General features: G+C 35.6%; 1 protein-coding gene across 2 annotated transcripts in view; it reads right to left on the bottom strand.

The window, feature by feature from the left end:
* The window catches only part of tecpr2 (tectonin beta-propeller repeat containing 2), a 32879-nt gene extending 13771 nt beyond the window's left edge, over positions 1-19108 (bottom strand). The window contains exons 1-16 of one of the 2 annotated variants that reach the window (XM_056476612.1): positions 18983-19108; positions 18253-18509; positions 18030-18158; positions 17517-17648; positions 17143-17300; positions 16734-17040; positions 16506-16638; positions 14449-14913; positions 11994-12688; positions 10436-10619; positions 9944-10117; positions 8247-8427; positions 6987-7128; positions 6530-6770; positions 4338-4427; positions 3965-4198 (exon numbers count right to left, since the gene is read on the bottom strand). In XM_056476612.1, coding sequence (XP_056332587.1) covers positions 3965-4198; positions 4338-4427; positions 6530-6770; positions 6987-7128; positions 8247-8427; positions 9944-10117; positions 10436-10619; positions 11994-12688; positions 14449-14913; positions 16506-16638; positions 16734-17040; positions 17143-17300; positions 17517-17648; positions 18030-18158; positions 18253-18471 — 3484 coding nt within the window. In that variant the 5' untranslated portion in view covers positions 18472-18509; positions 18983-19108. The remainder of the gene's footprint in view (positions 1-3964; positions 4199-4337; positions 4428-6529; positions 6771-6986; positions 7129-8246; positions 8428-9943; positions 10118-10435; positions 10620-11993; positions 12689-14448; positions 14914-16505; positions 16639-16733; positions 17041-17142; positions 17301-17516; positions 17649-18029; positions 18159-18252; positions 18510-18982) is intronic. The other variant, XM_056476613.1, reaches the window with a different exon arrangement.
* Positions 19109-21728: the final 2620 nt, after the last annotated feature.

The following is a 21728-nucleotide window of genomic DNA, read 5'->3' as shown; positions in this document are numbered from 1 at the left end:
CAAAACAAATGCACAATTAATCGTCAAAGCCTTCCAAAATGCTAAATTTATCGGCAAGGCCCCCAAAACAATTAATAGTCAATTATAAATAAAGTGATTGAACTAAAAATAACAATTAATGGCTATAATATACAATTAATCGGCAAAGCCTCCCAAAAATTCACAATTAATCCCCAAAGCCCTCAAAATGCACAATTAAATGCCAGAGCCCCCAAAATGAACAATTAATTGATGTAGCTTTCCAAAATACAAAATTAATTACCAAAGTCTCCCCACACCTACATAGTGGACAATTAATTTACACAACCCCCAAACTGACATATTATTGTAAGCCCATCAAAAGTAAAATTAATCATCAAGGCCCCAAAATAAATATTAATAAATAAAGCCCCCAATTAATCACAGAAACTTCCACAACTGACAATTAATATTAAAAGCCCTTAAAATGAAGCCCTAAAAACAGACAATTAATTGTCAAAGCCCCCAAAAACATACTATTAACTGCCAAAACCCGCCAAACAATTATTTGGCAAAGCCCCCAAAACAGACAATTTATCGACAAAAAATAGAGAACCATAGTCATTAGACAATCAATCATCAGGGTAAATTTCCTAACCCTGGCAGGCCAAGTCTAACAGCAATAAAAACATCATGTGCCCAGTCTGTACCCAATCTAAAAATGCTCGTACACTCAGGACTTGCCCCAGACTCATCTTTCAAGTTGCTGCCCACCCGAAAACAACCCGAGACGGTCAGAGCTACAGCTGCTTCATCACATGCCTCTGCCTATTTGTGTCTCCATACTGTCAAAGCACAAACACACACACCCACACACATACTCAATAAACAAATGACTTGCACTGATTGCACTGAAGTGTAAGCTGTGTAATTAAAATATGTCTGATGTAATCAGATTAGATCAGCCTGCATTGTCATTTCGCAATGAAACGCTGCATTGATTGCATTCAGAAGAGCCTGACATTGTGTCTTGTTACCAAATTTGACTGATTAAATGTGTGTTTAATGCATTCCTGTAGCCTAATCACTACAATATTCAATTCCAAAGGATTGATCTTCATCACATGACCTTTGACAGTTAGCTTACCGGCTTTATTACAAAACACGTTATGCAAGAACCACCTGCTTGCATTAAAAATATAAACAGCTCTCTTAGCAACAGGCAGGATTTACGCACAGAAACATGGCCTGCTTTTCCACCACTTCAGTTCAAGATGTGGAAATTAAGAAATAAAAATGAAGGTTTAGTGTGTCTAATATATAATGAGTGGGAGTGGGCTGGTTATGTGTGAATATGACAGAAGTAGGTCGGCTGCAGAGCGCGTGGACAGCCAGGAGACAAGGGAATCTGAGCTGGGAGAAACAGGAGAGGATCTTCAACATGGTATGGCCAACATGCGTCATTCCCTCACATATGACCAATGCAAACAGCATTCGAGACCTTCAGGAGCGGCAGCATTTGATTTACTTATTTCAATTACGTGTCATCATAGGGATGGCTACAAGTGCTAACTAATGCCTACGTGACTGAATGCAAACAAGCAAACAAAAACAAAAATACGTCTATGGTAGATATTGTCCTTTCCTTGCTGTCAGTAAAATAACTAAAAATAAGTAAAACATCTTGTGAATCTTACATAACTGGTTGAGAATACATCCAGGTCTAATTTCACCCAGAAAAAACTTATGGTGAACTTTTTCATTCAAAGAATTCTAGTGAAAAGCATCATAGTTGTAATAAAAAAAAATTAAAAATGGTTTTATGTATAATTAAAAACATATATTTATTTATTTTTTATAAATACAACCGTAAGGTAAAATATATTAAGATAATAATTAAAAAGTAATCTTCAGCACCAAATCCTCATATTAGAATGATTTCTGGAGGATTACGTCACACTAAAGACTGGAATAAAAAAGGAAAGTTAATAGCCAAAGCCCTGAAACAGATAATTAATCGTCGAAGCCTCATAAACGGACAATTAATCATCAAAGCTTCCTAAAACATAATTGGCAAGGCCTCACAAAACACACTATTAATCATCAAAGCTCTCAAAACACACAATCAATCGTCAAATTAATTGCCAAAGGCTCTCAAAAAACATGCAATTAATCGGTAAAATCTCCCAAAATGTGCAATTAATTGGCAAAGACTTCCAAAATGCACAATTAATTGGCAAAGACTCATAAAACACACAATTACTCACAAGCTCCCAAAATGTACAATTAATCAGCAAACCCTCCAAAATGCACAATTACTAGTCATAGCCCCTAAATCGCACAATTAATTACCAAAGTCTCCCAAAATGTACGAATAATAGTCAGAGCCCCCAAAGCACACAATTAATCACCAAAGCCTCCTAAAACACACAATTAAATTAACAAAGCCCCTAAAATGAACAATTATTTGCCAAAGCTTCCCAAAATGCACAATTATTACTAATTGTTGAAGCCCCCAAAAAGGCCCAATTAATAGACGCTGCCCCCAAAAATAAACAATTAATCACTAAGGCCTAAACAAACAATTAATGGTCAATTAACAACAAAATGATTGAACTAAAATGAACAATTAATGGCCCCAAAACTTACAATTAATCGTCAAAACAAAAACAAAAATTGTATTCACCATATAGTGATTGCTATTTGGCTCATGTACTAGAAGGTGGGGCTTCATTCGCCATATTGTCATGTAGGCCTACTATATGCAAAAAGTTCTGATGTCATTCTATAGTTTAATGTAAGGTACAGATTCAAGTGGTTAAATTTACGTTTAATTCAGCACTCAGCACTCAAACTGCGTGTCGCGTTCATGATGACACAAAAATGTTTCTCCAAGATAATTTCTTCCTCTTAATATAAATAATCAGTGGAGAAATGCATTTAGTTTTGCATTAAATGGGTTCAGTTTGACCTGCAACAAGGACTTTATTGTTTAGATCAGCAGATCGCATTCGCAAAACTGGAGTACAGAGGGTTATAACCTGCACTTCACACACAAAGTAGGTCTACCTGAAATTATAAATTAGAAAAGGCTCAATTATACATTGGACAGATCCTCAACACAATGATTTCTTCCCTTTGTGTTGCTATCTTCTGAAAGTGTCCGCAGATACAGGAGGGCTGCGTGCTGTGTCTCAGTGATGCTTCAAGCTCTTCATTCACGCACCGGTTGCGCAAAATTATTTCTGTTTCTGTTTCTGTTCTCTCATCCTTATTCTTCCGTGGGCAATACTTTTAGTGTTGTGAAAAGTTTGTGAAAAGTCAAAGTAGTTGATTAAATTAATAAAAGTGAAACTGAGCAATATGGATTGTCATTAACAGAAAATTATTTAGCTTATAGGCTACTCAGAAACTGTGAATATTTCACTGTAATTTTATTTACATTAATATTTTATGCAACAGACCAGTTTGTGGTGTGGCGCTGAAGCATACAAGCTGACCTTGTTTTGAACTTCACCTCAAATCTTCTAGTTTATTTTGTAGATAACTGACCAACAAAATTAAGATACAAATTATATCAAACAAATTTCGCTCCAACAAGATAATTTTTCTAAAATAAGTGCAGTATTGGTGAGCAGGAGACATCATTACAAATGCACAAATCTCAAACTTTTGTATGGAGCAGCAAAAAAATAAATAAAAAATTCAATCTAATTTGTTTTTTGTAGTGGGAGGTGATTAATGTTGCATAAAACACAATGCAATTATCTTCATGAAAGTAACATAACATAACATAACATAACATAACATAACATAACATAACATAACATAACATAACATAACATAACATAACATAACATAACATAACCAAAACATAAAAATACAAATACAAATATAATGTATTTTCTATACCATTGTTAGAGGGGGGTTGGTGTTCTCACTTTAAATTTAGCCAGCATGTGATCCACTGATAAAACTATTATCTATAGAAAGAAAGGTCTCTCACCAAGCTGGCTTAGGTCCAGTAATGACCAGTGCATTCCTGTAGAGCAGCTGGCTGATAAAGTGCGAATGTGGACACGACCATAGTGATCTAAACCCCACAATGCATCATGGCAGGCCGAGAGCTGCATCATCTCCACGTCTGGGGGAAACTGAATAGTGAAGGGCCGCATTTGAAGGTCCTGGTCCCAAATACAGAACAGGTCTTTCCTGCTCTGACCTAACCAAAGGAAACTGCCTGTGGAGACAAATTAACACAGATGAAGATACAGGTTTAAACTGTGCAGCCAAAGTGCACAAATATCTGCTTTCTGCCAGACAACAGACAATGAACAGGTGTAATTTGAAGAGAAAGACAGGATTATTACTGTACGGACCCTCTTTGGCAGGAACAGCAGAGGAGAAGACAAAGGCCCATTTAGTGGCAGAGGCGGTTCCTCTGGGTACAGTGCTCTTCCAATATGTCCCTGCATTAAAATGAACAATTTGTTACTTTTAGCAGCTTGCAAATGCACTTTGAATTGATTTTGCACTACTTTATAAGACTGAACGAAGCCACAAACTCAGACATTCACCTTGATGTGAGGGGATTAAAATCTGTGCACATTTCTAGTTTAAAAACAGTAAAAAGACATTTTATTGCTCATAACTAGGCCCATATGGAATCTGTGCGCACAAAAATCAGATTTTCACAGCCTTTTCAGCCCATCATTGAGTCTACTTATTTATTTGTGTAAATAAATGTGTAAATTCATATTTATTCCATTTTAAAATATAGTAATATTATTGGCTAATATGAAAATGTTCAATTGATTTATTTACAATTGCTTGTAAAAAAACATTGTGTTAAAAGCTTGTAAAGTAATATTTTCTGTCTTTTAGTAGATATATTATATGAAAGACTTGCTTTGTTTACCAAATAAGTGGATCTAATTGGATTTGCATTATAAACATTAAATAAAATTCAAAAAGATATTATTTCTTATTTCATTCAGTATATTAAGTTTTAAGTTACGATTCTCCCAAAATCATTCCGCTTAAATCCACAATTTTTTTTACAAAATTCTGCACAGAAATAGCAAAAAATATCCACAGATTCTGTCTGGCCCTACTCATAACTTCTGAAAAGAAAATGCACAGACAATGGGTAACTGAACATGTGTGCATGTGTTGATTTTACACATGCAATAAAATAGATTTCAAGCAATCTTTTTCAATTTTTTATATTTTCTAAATATTTGGAGCAAATTTTGGCACATTAAATATATGAAATGCATAAGAAAACATTTAGATATGAAGAGTTTAGATGCAAAAATGGCTAAACGCCACTTCTGCCAAAAATTAGATAATGACATTGAGTGAATGCTTTAGGCACGTAGTACACCAACAACAAATAGATATGCTTCTAATCATCCAAATCCCAGCGTCGGCACATTCAGAAATAACAGTTTGTTGGCAAAAGCCACTAAACGCTACTTGCCTTTGACAGCAAAAGCTGCTATATCCCGAGAACCAATCAGAAGGCACGAATCAAATCATTTGTTTTCACTGAGGCAGCTCGCTGATATGCCAGCTTTTATGAAGAGAAATATTCCGCTTTTGAGTTTAAAAGACAGAGTTTGATGAACTGGATGAGCCTGTCCGACTGTCAGTGAGTAGCAAATATCATTCCTTACCTCAAAACAAAACCTTTTAAAAACCTTTTCATTACCTATAAAATGAAACTTCTGAACCTAATCAGAGGAGCCTGATAGAAAATGCTCATTTACAAGAAAAGAGGTCTGATGGATTTAGAGGGTTTTGCATCTGAACTCTTCATATATTGTTTAATGTATTTGTTTATATATATATATATATATATATATATATATATATATATATATACACAAAAAGGTTTTCAGACTACTATTTATTTAAGGCTCTTCAGAGTGAAAAACTAATTAGAATTTGTATATTAGAACAAAAAAGAACTTTAACATTTTAATCATAACAGTATGACATTGTCTGATATCTTTTCTGAGATATTAGTACAGATGAAAAAAAGTAAAAACAAATATTACGGTTTTAAGCATTCTGTGTTGTTTTGATAGACACCACAATGAATGAAAAACTCTGAATGATTACTTGAAAACCTGTAAATGAAAGTTTGACTTCCTTTCTTAGTGACAAACAATGCCAGAAACCAGTGCAGCACTCTGTGTTTACATGATAACCCTGGAAACTGCTATAGTTACGCTGTTCCATTACCACCAACAACATTCAGTGTCAATTTACATGTGATTCAGCTTCGCCTTCAATTTCTCTATGTATCATTTATTTTGGAGATGTTTGCAGTGCAAAGGCAACTTTTATGCAGAATACAGGCACTGTTGATAACGTGTTCATAGGTGTGTAAAACCTGCAGCATTTTAAGAAACCGAAAACATATGGGGGGGGGGGGTTCATTTCTAGACAAGCAAAGCATATTGTCTTGTTTTAAGAAATAATATGCCAAAATTAAGTGAGTTTTTGAGATACTGTGATACTTCATAAAAAAAAATAAAAAAAAACAAAGCTAAATGTTTCATACCAATGAGGCTGCCTTTGGCAACGTGGAACTCATTACGTCCAGACGCAATCCAGACACCACTGGTGTTGACACTGATAAGGCTGGGCTGGCACTGGGAATGCTGGGAGAGGAAGGCCACACGCAGACGTTCAGCTACCCGCTCTACTGGCGCTCTGGTGACTGTGGCCACAGTCTGCGTGGCCTGGATCAGAGTCTGGAAAAGACTGCCCTGATCAAACACCACATAGTCTGTGATGCTCACCTAAATGAAAACAAAAGGACAAGAACTTTGTAAACTTTGTAGTTTCACAGCAATTATGTAAAAAAATAGCCTTGAAATTGAAGCTCTTGCAATAATTAGTATTTTTACACCAAAAATGTGTGATTTGTCTACAGAGAGGGTGTTAAACAACTCGCTGTAAAAACTGATCAGCTCTGGAATAGGATATATTGTGCATTTGAATGTTACTATATGTACCTGCCACCAGTGGTCATCTTCACCCTGGGGTTTTTTAGCAGTCACCCCCGTTCTGAACCATAGGTTTCCACTGGTGTCCAAAGCCCAGACAGTGTTGTTTTCACCCAGAGCAATACAGATAGGCTCCAGACCTTGGCTCTCACTATGGACACACATATGCAATATCTCAATGCTCTCAGGGTCCAACAGGCCACATATAAGCCATTCATTAATTTTGTGGTTCTAAACTTGTAGATTGTGACCCAAAATGAGTTGATCTATAAACAAAACAATGCTACATGCAAACAATAAAATGCAACTAACCATATATATATATACATTGTTATAATAATAAGACAAATAGGCTCAATCAAACTCAAACAAATAGGTCAAGATGTAGTCATTCAATAATGATTAACAGATCTATTTAAAGTAACAGGCAAATGTCTTAAATTAAAACTAATTAAAAGTGCCAACAATGCATTAAAACAAGACTGTTGAGTTTTTAAGATACATTTGAATAAATTACTCCTACTTGATAAGTTCCTACTTACAAAAGTAATATCAAAAACTAAATTCCCTTTAATTTACAACGTCCTGGGGACACGTTACATCTGGTAGCAACGGTGAATTTTGCGCTAAAGTTAAGTTTAAATGCGCTAAACTAAAATGTAACCTCATATAAAGTACATGTAATCCACTAATATTACTCACTATTGACATGTACAATTACAAGTATCCATGAGAAACAAATTACAATGCTTTTAAGGACATTTTTGTCTACTTTTTCAAAAGCTGTAATGCTATCTAGCTATTTTAAGAGCTGATGCAGACTTTGGTAACTTAAATGTGCAAAGCTTCAATTTGTATATGCCTTGATATCCCAAGCTGGTATTTGCTATCATATTTAACTAAGTCAAGTGAGCTTTACTGTCATTTCGCTGGATATGACATACAGAGAAGCAGTGTTATGTACATCCTCTATGCTACATATATGAAACCTACATACAGTATACTTTACATATTGGATTATCACGACAATAAAATTTTGAATTGTATGATAAAATATAGTCGAAAAATTTACTCCGCAGTGTAACAAAGTAATTTGCACATTCAATAAAAAAGCTTGGCATTGCAAAATAATCTGGATAGAACTTTTATCCTGGATTAAATGGCAACCTGATGTCCAATGTCAAATCTGGGTGCTGAATTAAACCTATTAGAGAATGGTTGCTTTACTTTTAGCAAGCTGCTAACAGAAAATGAGGCCGACAAACATACCTGACAGTGTCATACTTCCAGTGCTCCCCCTCTGCACAGTAGCTGTTGAGACCCTCTCTGTAAAACACACCCCTCTGCTCGCTCAGTGCCCACACCACACTGCCCCGTGCTGCCATCTGTGCCATGGGACACGGACAGTCCACCTTCACTGACCTCGCACATGGCCTGTCCGCACTCAGCCCTGAAGACACACACGCACAGTGCTATTCCAGCTGTTTTACACTTCTAGTAAAGGTTTCAATTCACAGTTAACCCAGAAACTGCCAATAGTGGATTTATAATAATTGTTTTTTTATCATTTTTATAATGTATTTATAATAATTCTTAATAATTTAGTATGAAGCAAACATCCCTCATACACTTTTAAATGTGTCTTTTGTTGCACATAATTAATTTGTGTCTGTAGAACTCAATTACATAAACAATTTTAAAAAGGTCATTTTCTCATTGTTTCTCCTGCACTAAGCCTTAAATCTTCACTTCAGCAGCACATGTATTCTGAAGGCTTTGACAGAGGTATACGTTCATAACAGTATATATTCAATATATAACTTTTTATACACTTTTTTTGTTGTTCAGTCATTCTGAAATATAATGCAACATATCTGAAAACACCCTCTGTTAAAAACATTTGACTCAAAAAAAAAAGAGCAAATAAAAATTTTGAACTTAACTTCATTCGGTGTTCATATTTTCATGCGATAAAAGTATGCAAATTAGTGTTTATTTAATGAAATAATGACTATTTTGCATATCTAACATTTTAGAAACGGTGAACTACAAAAAAATGTTTGCATTCAACAATCTACTGGGGAAGTACATTGATTATCATTAGTTTTTCCCCCCACTTCACCTCCACTGTCTTGCCTTAAGAGAGCTGCAGGTAACAGGTAAAGCGAGAATGAGTTTAGCCTAATATATTGTTCATTATTGCATAAAACAAAAGCAGTGTTCAGCCCAAAGTTGCATTCCTTTTGGACAAAAGAATTTGTGATAACACGAACACACCTACAATAATTACACAAAAAAGGGCACATAATTTTACTTTTGCTTTTGTTATTGATAATATTTTAAAGGAATAGTTTTTCAAAAATGAAAGTGTAATTTAAATAATGCCCACAATACATTATACATTCAATTACACTGTCATACTAAAGTCAGTGTGCTGTGAATCATTTTTAAAGGGGTTACAGTGTTAATGCACATTTTTTATGCTTATGCTATGGCCAAAAAAAAAAAAACGTGAATAGCATTTTGTGATTCATGGAAGAAATACAATCTCAGAATGTTAGAAATAACAAGGCTTTGCAACAATATATGTGAATAAACATTATTTTTTTTTAACAAACAGAATGAGGTACTTTTCAAAGACATACAGCACCACACAGTGGTCAAATAGTGCAATAACAGAAAGCAGATTTCTCACTGTGGTCTGTGGTGATGCGGGTCATTTCTTTAAAGTAAAAATAAATTTTATAAATATACACAAATTTACGGTTTTCCCCCTGAAATGTAAACAGCATCTGGTTCAGCTAATGTTAAGAGTTTGGGATGGGGACTATTTGTCCAACCAGTATACCTTTAAGAAAAGAATCATTTTTGCATAATTTAAATGTTTTATTCGATTACCATCTTTTCATGATCCTTAAAAAGAATATATATTGCAATGCAATGTAAGGGTTTAGTCTCTCTCATACCTGTCTGTATGTACAGGTCTCCATTAGTACGAATGATCCAGGCAGTGTCATCACCAAGCGCCACGAATGCGGTGTCATCCAGAGCTTTGTACCAGTGTCTCTTTCCCTTGATTGTCACTTTCCCACAAGCGTACGCAGTCATGGTCTTCTGCTCCACCTTCCACAACAATGAGCCTAAAACCCCACCAAAATCAGATCAAAACTGTACTTTTGTACAAAACAAAATTTAAGTAATAACTTAAATAAACACTAATGTTGCTGACTATGTTTGATACCAACAGATTCTAAAGAAAATCTCTCATGTTTATTTATTTGGACTAAAATACAGTAAGAATGTAGTAGTTTAAAATATTATTGCAGATCTCGCTGACTGCTTTGTATTGTTTGTTAGTACAATTAGTAAATTAGGGGCAATGCTGTAAAATGCTTAGTCGAGGACACTGTGTACTAATAATTTATATGTTTACTTAATATCAAGTGTTTGCCCTTTACCTGATGGAGACAGAGCAACCTGATGGACATTTTCCTCAAATTTCTGCCAGCTCAAGCCACCGTTAGGAAGACCACTACAGAAGAGGCTTCCTTTAAAGTCCAGACACCAGATGTATCTGTCTGTCACCAGTAGACTGAGGATGCCACAGCCAGGCCCACTGTAACCCATCCAACTTTCAGCCAACTGCAAACAAAAGAGAAAAAAAATGGTTTGAACATAATATACAGCTGTGGAAAAAGTAAAAAGACAATTTAATGGTTATTAACAGTTACTAAGATATGCCATTAATAGGTACCTGTTCAGAGTAGAATACATATTTTATAAATTACTGTTAATGTGAATGTCAACATTCAAAATGGAACAGGTCAATATAAAAAAATCCATGCTTTCAGATCTGAAAAATATGTCTATATTCATATCTGTAAATTTAAAACAAATATATATGTATATATACATATTATTTGCCAACAATTAAACATGATCTGTTTTCATTTTCAGCATATGAATGCTCTAAATAATAACATTATTATTTGAAAAAACACATTATCAGTAGTTAATAAAAAAAACACACAAATGTACACTGAACAAGTGGCCTCTTTATTTACTTTTCTAAGCTATATATATTGTGATAAAGACTGTCAACAACATATACACTACCATTCAAATGTTTCATATTGGGCAAGTTTTTTTAATCTTTTATTCAGTAAGCAATAATGAGTGCATAAAGCCTCATGGGTAGTGCACCAACTAGGCATAGGGTAGTATAAGATTCAGACAGTATTATGACCTTGGATAAAAATATCACGGTCAGTTTCATGGTATTGTGATTACTGCTCTAAAATATGGTCTTTTCAAATGTCTGGGTAAATAACCAAAACTTTTTTTCTCCTTAGAACACAATATATATTTATATTAAGAAACATTTAATATATTTTGGAACAGTAAACATGTCAAACTAAATAATTCAAATTAATTATTCACTCAAAAACACTGATTGCTTTACAATTTAAAATGGCAACTTTGGATATCTTTTCTGCTAAAGATACTGTAGTCCTAAAAAAATGTAAAAAAAAAAATAAATAAAAAAACTCTGGTGGTTTTAAAACCCTGACTTTTCCAAACCGCAGTATACCTTGAAAACGGTTATCGTCCCATGCCTAGTACCAACATATAGTGCCACTGCATTTTGGACATTTCTCAATCCTACCCCTCTCTCTGTTTTCAACTTCATTTGCTATCTAGCTACTGGTCCTGTTTTAATGAAGGCAAAAGCACAAAAAATAAATATAAAAAACGAAAATAAAAAGTTACAGTAATGGCAATTAAACGTGGAACCCGGAGAAATGGCTACTGAAAATTCAGATCTGTCATTAAATAATAAATAATATTTTAAAATATATTATACATAATAAATAATACAGGACTTTAAGTTGATACTATTATTGCTTTTACCCTTTTAAAAACCCTAAACCTTTTCAAAGTAGTGTATTTTACACAACCTTACAAAAATTAAAGGTAACAAGTAGGTCTCTTAATCTGCTATGTTAGCTCTCTGACCTGGTCAGCTTTGAGGAGCTGTGTCTCTTCATCCTCCTTCTGCTGAGCAGATGAGCTCTGCAAGCTCAGAGCATTCAGTCCATCCCCAAGACTTGCACTGGAAGGCACTCCATGAGCATAGATGTCCTCCTCATCACTGGATGGCGATGGCTCAGGCTCCGGGGAGTAACCCAGCGGCCTTATGGGATCATAAGACAAGTCCAAATTAAAGTCCTCATGTAAACTCTGCTTAAAATGTTCCTCTGAATCCTCCAGGACGTCTTTGTGCTCCTTCACATATTCCTTCATGATGTCCTGCTCATCAGACGCCTGCATATACGAGAAGGTACATTCCAGCAGCATGTCCACATCAGGTGTAGCTGCGATTTGCTCATTTTCTGCAAACACATTTTCACTGTACACCTGACACTCCATGTCTAGTGACAGAGACGCAGGGCAAGGTGGTGAAGCCTGTGCTGTTTGGATAACTGCAACCGGACAAGGCTCTTGGTTCAATAAGGGCTCTGATGGGCTCTGAATGGGGAAGGCATCTGAACTGTGGTATTCTCCATCCAGGTCAAGGCTGCTGCACAGGAGGCTGGTGTGATCAGAAGGAGGTTCACTCATGGGTGTGTTCAGAACGTCACTGCCTGCACCGTCCTGGCTGCAAATGCTCTCCGACCAACTGCTGCGCTCGTTCATGCGATTCCCACTCTCTACAGTTACACAAAAAAGTTTAGTGGATATGTATAATTAAACTTATACACCACATCATTAAATATTACTGAGGCACTTACTAGAGGTCATCTGCAATAAAAAAATTCATACTGATTTTGATTTAGTTTGTGTCCCATTACTGGAGAAGCTGAGAAAAATCTAATGACATTATACTGTACAAAAGTGGATGCAAAATCACTGGCGACTCGCAGTGTCTTTTTAGACTCATAAAACTTTACAGTGATTAGAACAAGACAAGAACAAATTGTTCAATCTTAAAATAATGTCTCTAAAATAATGTAAGAACATAATGTAGAACAACTCTTAAATAGATGAAATCTACTGCTCTTGTTCTTGTCCTCCTGTTGTCTAAATCCAAACTTTAAGTGTTCTTTAAGTGTTTAAAACAACTTTAAGTGTTCAGGCTGCTCCACCCACTCCCTGCCAGTGGAACCATCCAGAGCAGGGATGTCCAAACTCGGTCTTGGAGGGCCGATGTCCTGCAAAGTTTGGCTTCAACCCCTCTCAGACGCACCTGGGCTAAATAATCAAGCTCTAAAGCTGCGGTCACACTGGACTTTTCCCCATAGACTTTTATTCATAAGCAAGCGAATGCGTCAGACCGGAAACGCAAGCTCATGCTACAAGTTTCGCAGTTTGCTGCGTTGCAAAGTTTAAGCTTGGTGAACTCTGACCTGCGTAATCACATCACTTGACTGTGTAAGACCAATCGAGAATCAAAGCATGACCTCTCTGGAGAGAAATTTAAAAGATGGACCAATCGCTCGCTTTTTTAAATGTCTAATTATCTTGTTTAATTCCACCCCTTTTCGCAACGCTGTACTACAGAATTTCGCAAGCTCAAACTCTAGTGTGACCATAGTTTTACTAAGCTTTCTAGAAACATTCTTGCAGGTGTGTTGAGACAAATTGGAGCTAAAATCTGCAGGACAGCGGCCCTCCAGGACCAAGTTTGGACACCCTTGATCTAGACATATATAGAAATGCCTATAAGTGGAACTGCGCAATCTGCTTTATAGTATACATCACATATTTTAATCAAAGCCTAGGTGGAGCTAGCCAATAGCTAACTGTAAGATTAAAAAATCTAATATGCAAGTCTCAAAATCAACACCAAGGCAGAGCTAGCAAAGAAACCAAAGACAAAGATAGGGGGATCGGACACAAGCCTGACCAAGTATCAATATCAGTCAGGTGTATATTCTGTCTACTTCACATCTGAACGGTTAACATTATTCAGATTAAAAAGCTCAGTTACTTTATATCCTTATAAACATATGCATTATGTTTACCACAGGCTACTTTACCTGGTTTATGAACATGGTTTACAAACAGGGTTTCTGCATTCACCAGATCCATCAGCTTATTGTGAACAAATTAATATGTATTGCGCTACCCATGGGGAAGCTTATACAACTACAGATTCACAACACTGATATCAGGCAATTAGCAGGCTTAATGACCACATTGCGCACAGTACTCACTCACTTTCTCACTGTACTCGTAATTTCAAACTGGTAACACTGACCAGATCTTATTACTTGCACTTCCAGTAGACAAGTTAGTTATTGCAGCCTCATATTCAACACATCATCTTATCTGTGGAGCATATTAGCATGATTTTCCATACTGGGCAAGTGCCAATGTTTATATTTAGGCAAAGCATTATGGAATGAATATTCAATAATATTATGATTCTTTCTGCAAAATTCGCTATTGTCTGAACTCAACTTCTTACCTTGTCGTCTCCTCTTGCCTTTCTTCTTCAGCTTGATGGCCTTGACCACAAGCTCCTGCTGGAAGTCTTCTTGGGTGATGGCGCTGTATCTGCTGGAGGAGAGCTCTGAAGCGGAGGCCTCGGTGGTGGTGAACATGCCTTGCGCACTGTCCCATGAAGTGATGGAGCTGCTACGGCTGCGAGACTCTACTGTACCTAAACTGGCCCGCTGCTGCTCCAAGTCCTCTGCCACTTCCAGAGCCTCAACCGCATGACTGAACTCCTCAGGATGGTGCTCCTCTTGCACCTCCTCTGACTCCTCTACCCCATCATGCACCTCTTCTGAACTGGGACTGGCCTGAGTGTCCTGCTCTGTGATGATGGGCATAGTTCTGATCGGCTGAGCAGTTTCTACAGCGCCATTAGGAGGCAGCAAAATAGTGGGTGGGGAAAGAGGAGATGTAAAACGGTAGGAGTGGTCTAACACTGAGGAGGAAAAGGAAAGATTGGTATGAAACAGTGGCTCTAAACTGTCAAGTCATATTTAAACATGCTTTTCAAACTAAACTGTAACACACAGAAGTTTGTTGTCACTCTTGGTATTAATAGAATTTATACTAGATGCATAAAAAATACAATGGAGTTATTTACAAGTAATGTAAACATGAAAGCATAATTTCTATAAAAATCCAGCTTGGTTGCTGATACTATACAGTACATTATGCCATCTTGACCATAAAACAATAAATGTTACCTGTATTTTGGGGCCGCTGATGGCACATTTTATATTTTAATTTAGCAGCACAACAATTTCTGCATTAATTATGAACAAATGTTGCTTACACTACACTACCAGCAAGATGTTCAATAATATTTATTAAAGATTTACTTATTATTTTATTTATTCAATATTATATTATTTATTTAATAAGATTATTATTTATTTAATAATATTATTTATTAAAGAGTCGATCCCGCAACACATGATGGCTGGATAAATGAAGTGATGTCTTATATTCAATTGGAAAAGATTAAATACATGATTCGAGGCTCGAAATGCAAGTTCCTAGACAAATGGTCCCCCTTTATTAAATAATTTGAAGAACTCCCTGGCTTTTAGAATAAATAAATTTATTTATTTTTATTTTATTTATTTTTTCTATGTTATTTCTATTTTGTAGTCTTTGAATGTTACCAAGCCCTTCATGTCAAATAATAACATATTGACTAAAAACATAATGTATTCCTCACATAATGTATTCCCTCACTGTTAACTTTGATACATTATATCTGAAAGGATTTGGGATTCATAATATGACCTTTTTTTTGGCGGTAAGATGCACCTCTTTTATATATTCCTTCTTTTAGATGTTGCCAAGCCTCTTATGTTAAATGATAACTTATGGACTAAACAAATATGGTACACTCTGTTTTCTCACTGTTAACTCAGAATGACTGGAACGATATATTTTTTATTTTTAAGTTTTTTTTTTCTTTTTTTTTCTTTCAATGCCGAAGTTGCGGTAGGGGAGGGGTAATGTACTGCTTTAAATAAAAAATGCAAAAACTCAATAAATAAATATTCCAAAAAAAATTATAAATAATGAATAAATATTTCTTAAACAGTAAATTAGCATAGAATAAGAAAATTCCTACTACACTTACTGAATAATAAAATCACAGGAATAAATTGAATTTGAAATTGTAAAATATGTTAGAAAAAAAAAAGTTCTGTGAGAGTTATTTAACTTTCACAATATTACTGCAGATGCTGTATTTTTTATCAACAAATATAATATTAGAGAACAAAATAAATATTACAAAAACATACTGACCCTAAATTTTGAACAGGAGTCTACCTGATAAGAACATAAATATTAACTTTTTGTTGAAATCGAGAAAGCTTGTTGTTGAAATAACAACAATAACTTGTGAAGTTGTTCAATACTGCTGAATAAAAACACTTCAGTTAATAATGTGCCAAGGGCAAAAGTGCTTTTTCCTCAATTTCAAAGTAGTGATGATAGAGTGAAGTGAATGACTAAAACTGCCATTATGGCAACAGAACTGCAACTCACAGTTGGAAACCAATCCCTCAGGGCAATTTGAGATCCTCAAAATGTCCCGATCTCCTTTCAGAATGAAAATTTCATTCTCTGTGCATGACACAGACACTATATCTCCACTGCTTTCCAATCCTCCAATGATGACCTTAATCAGCAAACAAAACGACAGCACAAATTATGTTTCCATTATCAACATTTCAATTATGCAAATAATATAAACCCAAAAGTGTCCATTCACACCTGATTGGTGCAGTCCACAACATAAACACTATATTCGTTCCAGCTGAGGACCCAGCCCTCCTTCAGGAAGCAGCTGATCATTCCCAACTGTCTTTCTGAAGGTCTGTATCCACCAGTGGGACCTGAGCGTGGGAACAGCTCAAAGTGAGGTACATCCTGATTAAAAAGGGGCTTTAAGACATGAGTCTCCCCGACTCGTCCTCGCACATCTGTCCTCCACAGACGCAACCCTGGCCTGGCTGCGTAAATCACCAGATCGCTCTGCTTGCACAGAGCTGGCTGGAAGCAGGCTCCAAACTTGCCATTGCTATAAAAAGGAAGACAAATATCCCAAATGGAGCTTAAACTCAGTAGTTTAATATTTAATAATAATTCCGTTTCATGTCATGATGAACTGAAGATGCGGTACCTTTTACGTGGTTTACTACCCAGCTGCTGATGCGACTGCTCTTGTGTGTAGAAAAGCATTGAGCGTTGATAGGATGAAACCAGAAGTACTTTTTGACTGTATTCTAACTGTACTATTGCTGAAGGCTCTTCGAAGAGGACCACTGGATTACAGACTCCCTAAAAAAAACAATGTACACACATATTCAGATATTCAGTCATAATATAGTAACTCAAAATCAAATTTCTTTACAGAGCCTCATAATCCGTCTTAAATCTTTTTTAATCCTATCCAAAGCCAAAAATACCTTTATCATAAAATTTGATGCAACATTTAAAGCCTATTTTCTCACAGTGCCTGAAGAAGTTCCAATCAATTCCTTATTAAAGGCTTACTTGGTCCAAGTCCACAGCAGAGTACACCACCTTCCCTTTATCATCGCCAGAGAAGAGTTTCATGCCATTAGCACTCCACGCTAATGCAGTAATTGTGCTTTTGTGCAAACCCACCACATCAAACCTTCTCAGCTGCAACAACACAACATAATCACATAATCAATTCGACAAGTCTCTCTATGCATTTCCTCGACAGACCTTAAATAAAGTTATGCAATAATATACAGAATTATATTAGTGATGTTGCATATTTATTATACATTGTTGATATGTATAATACATAATAATCAATACAATTTATATGAGAGTTTTTCAAAACCCCTAGCTTTGGAGTCAGTGACAAAATCAGTATTTGATTAAAATAAATAACAACATAGAAGTATATAATGTATAAATTAATAAATAGAGTACTATAATAAGCAAAAGAGGAATTCAATAGAAACTAATTATTAAATAAGCTATTTAGTTAATGAAAGTCTTACTTGAAAACTGTAATAAGAGATGAAACTGTACCTGTTTATTTCTTCCAGGTAATGGTGACACAAGCTGAAAGAAAGCAACCCGGCCTGATGCCGTCCCAACAGCCACAAGATCATCAAAACAACTCAGCAACTTCACAGCAGTAATAGCCTCACATTTGCCCTATTAAAGAACATTTTGAAGAAGTATTGCACAAAATCACAAGATCGACAGTGAATGTGCAGAAAAGAGAAGAGGAAGCGCCACGCAGACTTACCTCTAAATTGTATTTGTTCATCTGATTTACTCTCCTGCAGTAGAGGTACAGCATGCCGATGCTGCTGCCAATGGCTATATAATCACTGTTGCTGTCCAGTGCAGTCAAGTAGACCAGAACTGAACGGAAACCTTTCTGGACTTTAGCAGGGATGGCATTGAGAAGATAGTAGAGCGGGCAGAACTCCCTCAAGGGCAGTGCTGCTGGATGGGTGGCCATGATCACCCGTGGATCTGAGCTCCCGCTGCTGCTCAAATCTGTACAAAAAACAATCCAAGTACGAGATTATATAACGTTTATGCTTTGTTGATCACAATAAAAGAGGTTTTTGTTGAGTTTTATTGCTTATTTCAATCACGTGGACAGTCAGAAACAAAGCCAGTTATTGATCTTTCCAACACAACATGTCCAAACATCTGTTTAGTGAACTAAATAGTGAACACACCCACAACCACAAGTCAATATTAATAACATTAACCACGCCTCAGATACAATACAACAGAGCTTATTCTTATATTTTTCTACATTCATCGTGCTTAACGTTGTTAAGCAGGACAGTACGCTTTTAGCCGGTGAATTTACGGGTTGGAACAAATAACAAAGGCTATAACACAACAACTATCTTTTACAGTTAGCTGTGCTGACAGATGGGTAACGTTAGGTTCTAGTTAGCACAATCTACGCTGCAAATTACGCTAGCTTTTCAGTTTTTGTTGCCTGTAAAACTTACCAGCGGGAAACGTTCACATAGATTCTGAAGCCTACAGGATTTTATAGTTTATATGAAGGCTATCTGTTGACATTTTTGCTGCTTACGCTGAAAGACAGCTCTCTTGTTGACAGGCTCGTGTGTTTTCTTCGCTCTGTTTGGGTTGAAACAGAAACGTGACGCCAGCGACGCCTGCAGGAGCGGAAGCCACTTTATCAGGTATACCTTGCTAGTACCGTGTATGTTTTCCAACAGAATGCTTTAATTCATGATTAAACTGATAGAACAAGGTGCTGCAAATATTCCTCATAGGCTTTTTTACAAATTGAAATACTCTGCAGATTTGTTGTCTGCACATTAATGGTGTGGATTCATTGCCTATTCAACTACGTCTAAGTGATGACTGTGGTGACTTTAAGTGAACTCATTAAAGGATTCACCCAAAAATGCAAATTTACTCATTATTTACTCACTCTCAAGTGGTTATAAACCTTTATGGGTTTCTACTGAACACATGACAATTTTTGAAGTAAGCTGATAACCATTGACTTCTATAGTAGGCTAGGCAAAACAGCTCACAGGTTTTCAGCTTTCTGTAAATTATCTTCTTTTGTGATCAACAAAAGAGAGAAACCCAGACATATTTGGAACAAGTGGAGGACGAGTAAATGATGACAGCATTTTCATTTTTAACTATCCCTTTAATGTTGTGTACAAGAAACCAGTCATATTGGATTCGAGCTATGTGACATGGAACATTAATCTGCTACAATTAGCAGATTAGCATTGTGTTCAGATGAGCACACACATTCAGTCATTAAGAGATGGACATGGTCAGCAATAACACTTATTTAGGCTGTGGTGTTTAAACAATGCTCAATCAAAGCCAATGTGAGAAAGAGGCCAAAGTGAGAAAAAAAAAGTAAATAAAAAATTTCCCCCTTCTGACACCATTCCTCTTACAGTCGATACAGTGGGATGGATTCATGCTCCAGTGTTGTTGTCCACATTCTGACCATATCATCCCAATATGGCATTAGACCAGGCAACATTATTCTCATGTTCTATTGTTCAATTTTTGGTCAAGCAGAGTGAGTTGTAGCCTCAGTTTTCAGCTTTATGAGTGTTATCTGCTGCTAGCTCATTTGCCTGAAGGTTTGACATATTGTGTATTCAGATATGTTCTTCTGCAGACCTCAGTTAAAATGAGATGTTATTTCTTTTTCAGAGAACTGCAGCTTATTTGATAGTTTTCCTTTGTCACCATTCTTTAGCAATGGTCATGTATGAAAATTCCTTTAGATAAGACATTTCTGACATTCTATTATAACTATTTTTATTAATCAGTTCATATAGTGAAATATTCTTTATTCACCAATATGTTCTACCTAAATATTTAGATATCTGTTTTTAAAACTAACATTACAATTCTCGTATAAAATGAAATTATGTGCAGCTAATGAAATAATGATATTATCAGTGTATGGATGTATTATGCTTGCAGAGTTACAAGGTGCATCAGCAGAAATGTCAGTACAGTATGTATTTTATTAGCTCTGATATGCATGCAAATGTAGGCTATTGAAAAAGACAACTAGGGAGACAGTGGTTGACTTAAAATTAAAAAAAACTGTAACATTCACAGATCATGTTAATAATACATTTTACACTCTGACAAGAATGTCTGCTTGATGGACAGTAGACGAACATTATGATAAAACACAGTGTACTGTATCTGCTAACTGAGCCTGCAGGCAAAAAGAAAAACAATCAACGATCAATGCTATTTCCAGTCATTATTTAGCCACAGCATGATCATCTAGAACATAATGTTGTTGCATACTGTGTGCCATACCTCAAGTGAAATATAGGTGAATTTACAATTTATGTGCAGAATTGTTGAGAACAATATTGAGGAAAAATGAACTTTTGGAACATTTAACTATTTTACTTATTTATTCATTTTCTTTTCGGCTTAGTCGCTTTATTAATCATGGGGTCGCCACAGCGGAATGAACCACCAACTTATCCAGCATATATTTTATGCAGCAGATGCCCTTCCAGCTAGAACCCATCAAACTCTTATTCACACTCACACTCATACACTACGGACAATTTAGCTTACTCAATTCACCTTTACCACATGTCTTTAGACTGTGGGGGAAACCGGAGCACTTGGAAGAAACCCACGCCAACACAAGGAGAACATCCAAACTCCACACAGAAATGCCAACTGACCCAGCCTGAGCTCAAACCAGCGACCTTCTTGCTGTGAGGTGACAGCGCTACCCACTGTGCCACCGCGCTGCCCTTATATTATATTATATTATATTATATTATATTATATTATATTATATTATATTATATTATATTATATTATATTATATTATATTATATTATATTATATTATATTATATTACATTACATTACATTACATTATATTATATTATATTATATTATAGACAGTTTCTGCTTTCCCATTTGTTCTTAGAATCATTGGACCTGTCCTGTCTGTTTTCATCATTTTCATTTCATTCATCATCATACCAAAAAAGATGCATCATAGACAGTTCCTTAAAAATAAATATTTGTAACTCTACATACCAGCATTAGAGTTTAAACATTTAGAAGTATATTATATGCATACATATTATAAGTATAAATATAAGTATATATAAATATTATATTTAGAATAGCTCAAAAACTGCAAATTTTAAATAATAGTTTACATTTTTGTGAATATAAACATACATTTTAAACCAAATAT

The sequence above is a fragment of the Danio aesculapii genome, chromosome 17 (assembly GCF_903798145.1).
Source record: "Danio aesculapii chromosome 17, fDanAes4.1, whole genome shotgun sequence".
Classification (NCBI taxonomy): domain Eukaryota; kingdom Metazoa; phylum Chordata; class Actinopteri; order Cypriniformes; family Danionidae; genus Danio; species Danio aesculapii.
Note: the sequence above shows the minus strand (reverse complement) of the source record. Positions and strands in the feature narration are given on the sequence as shown.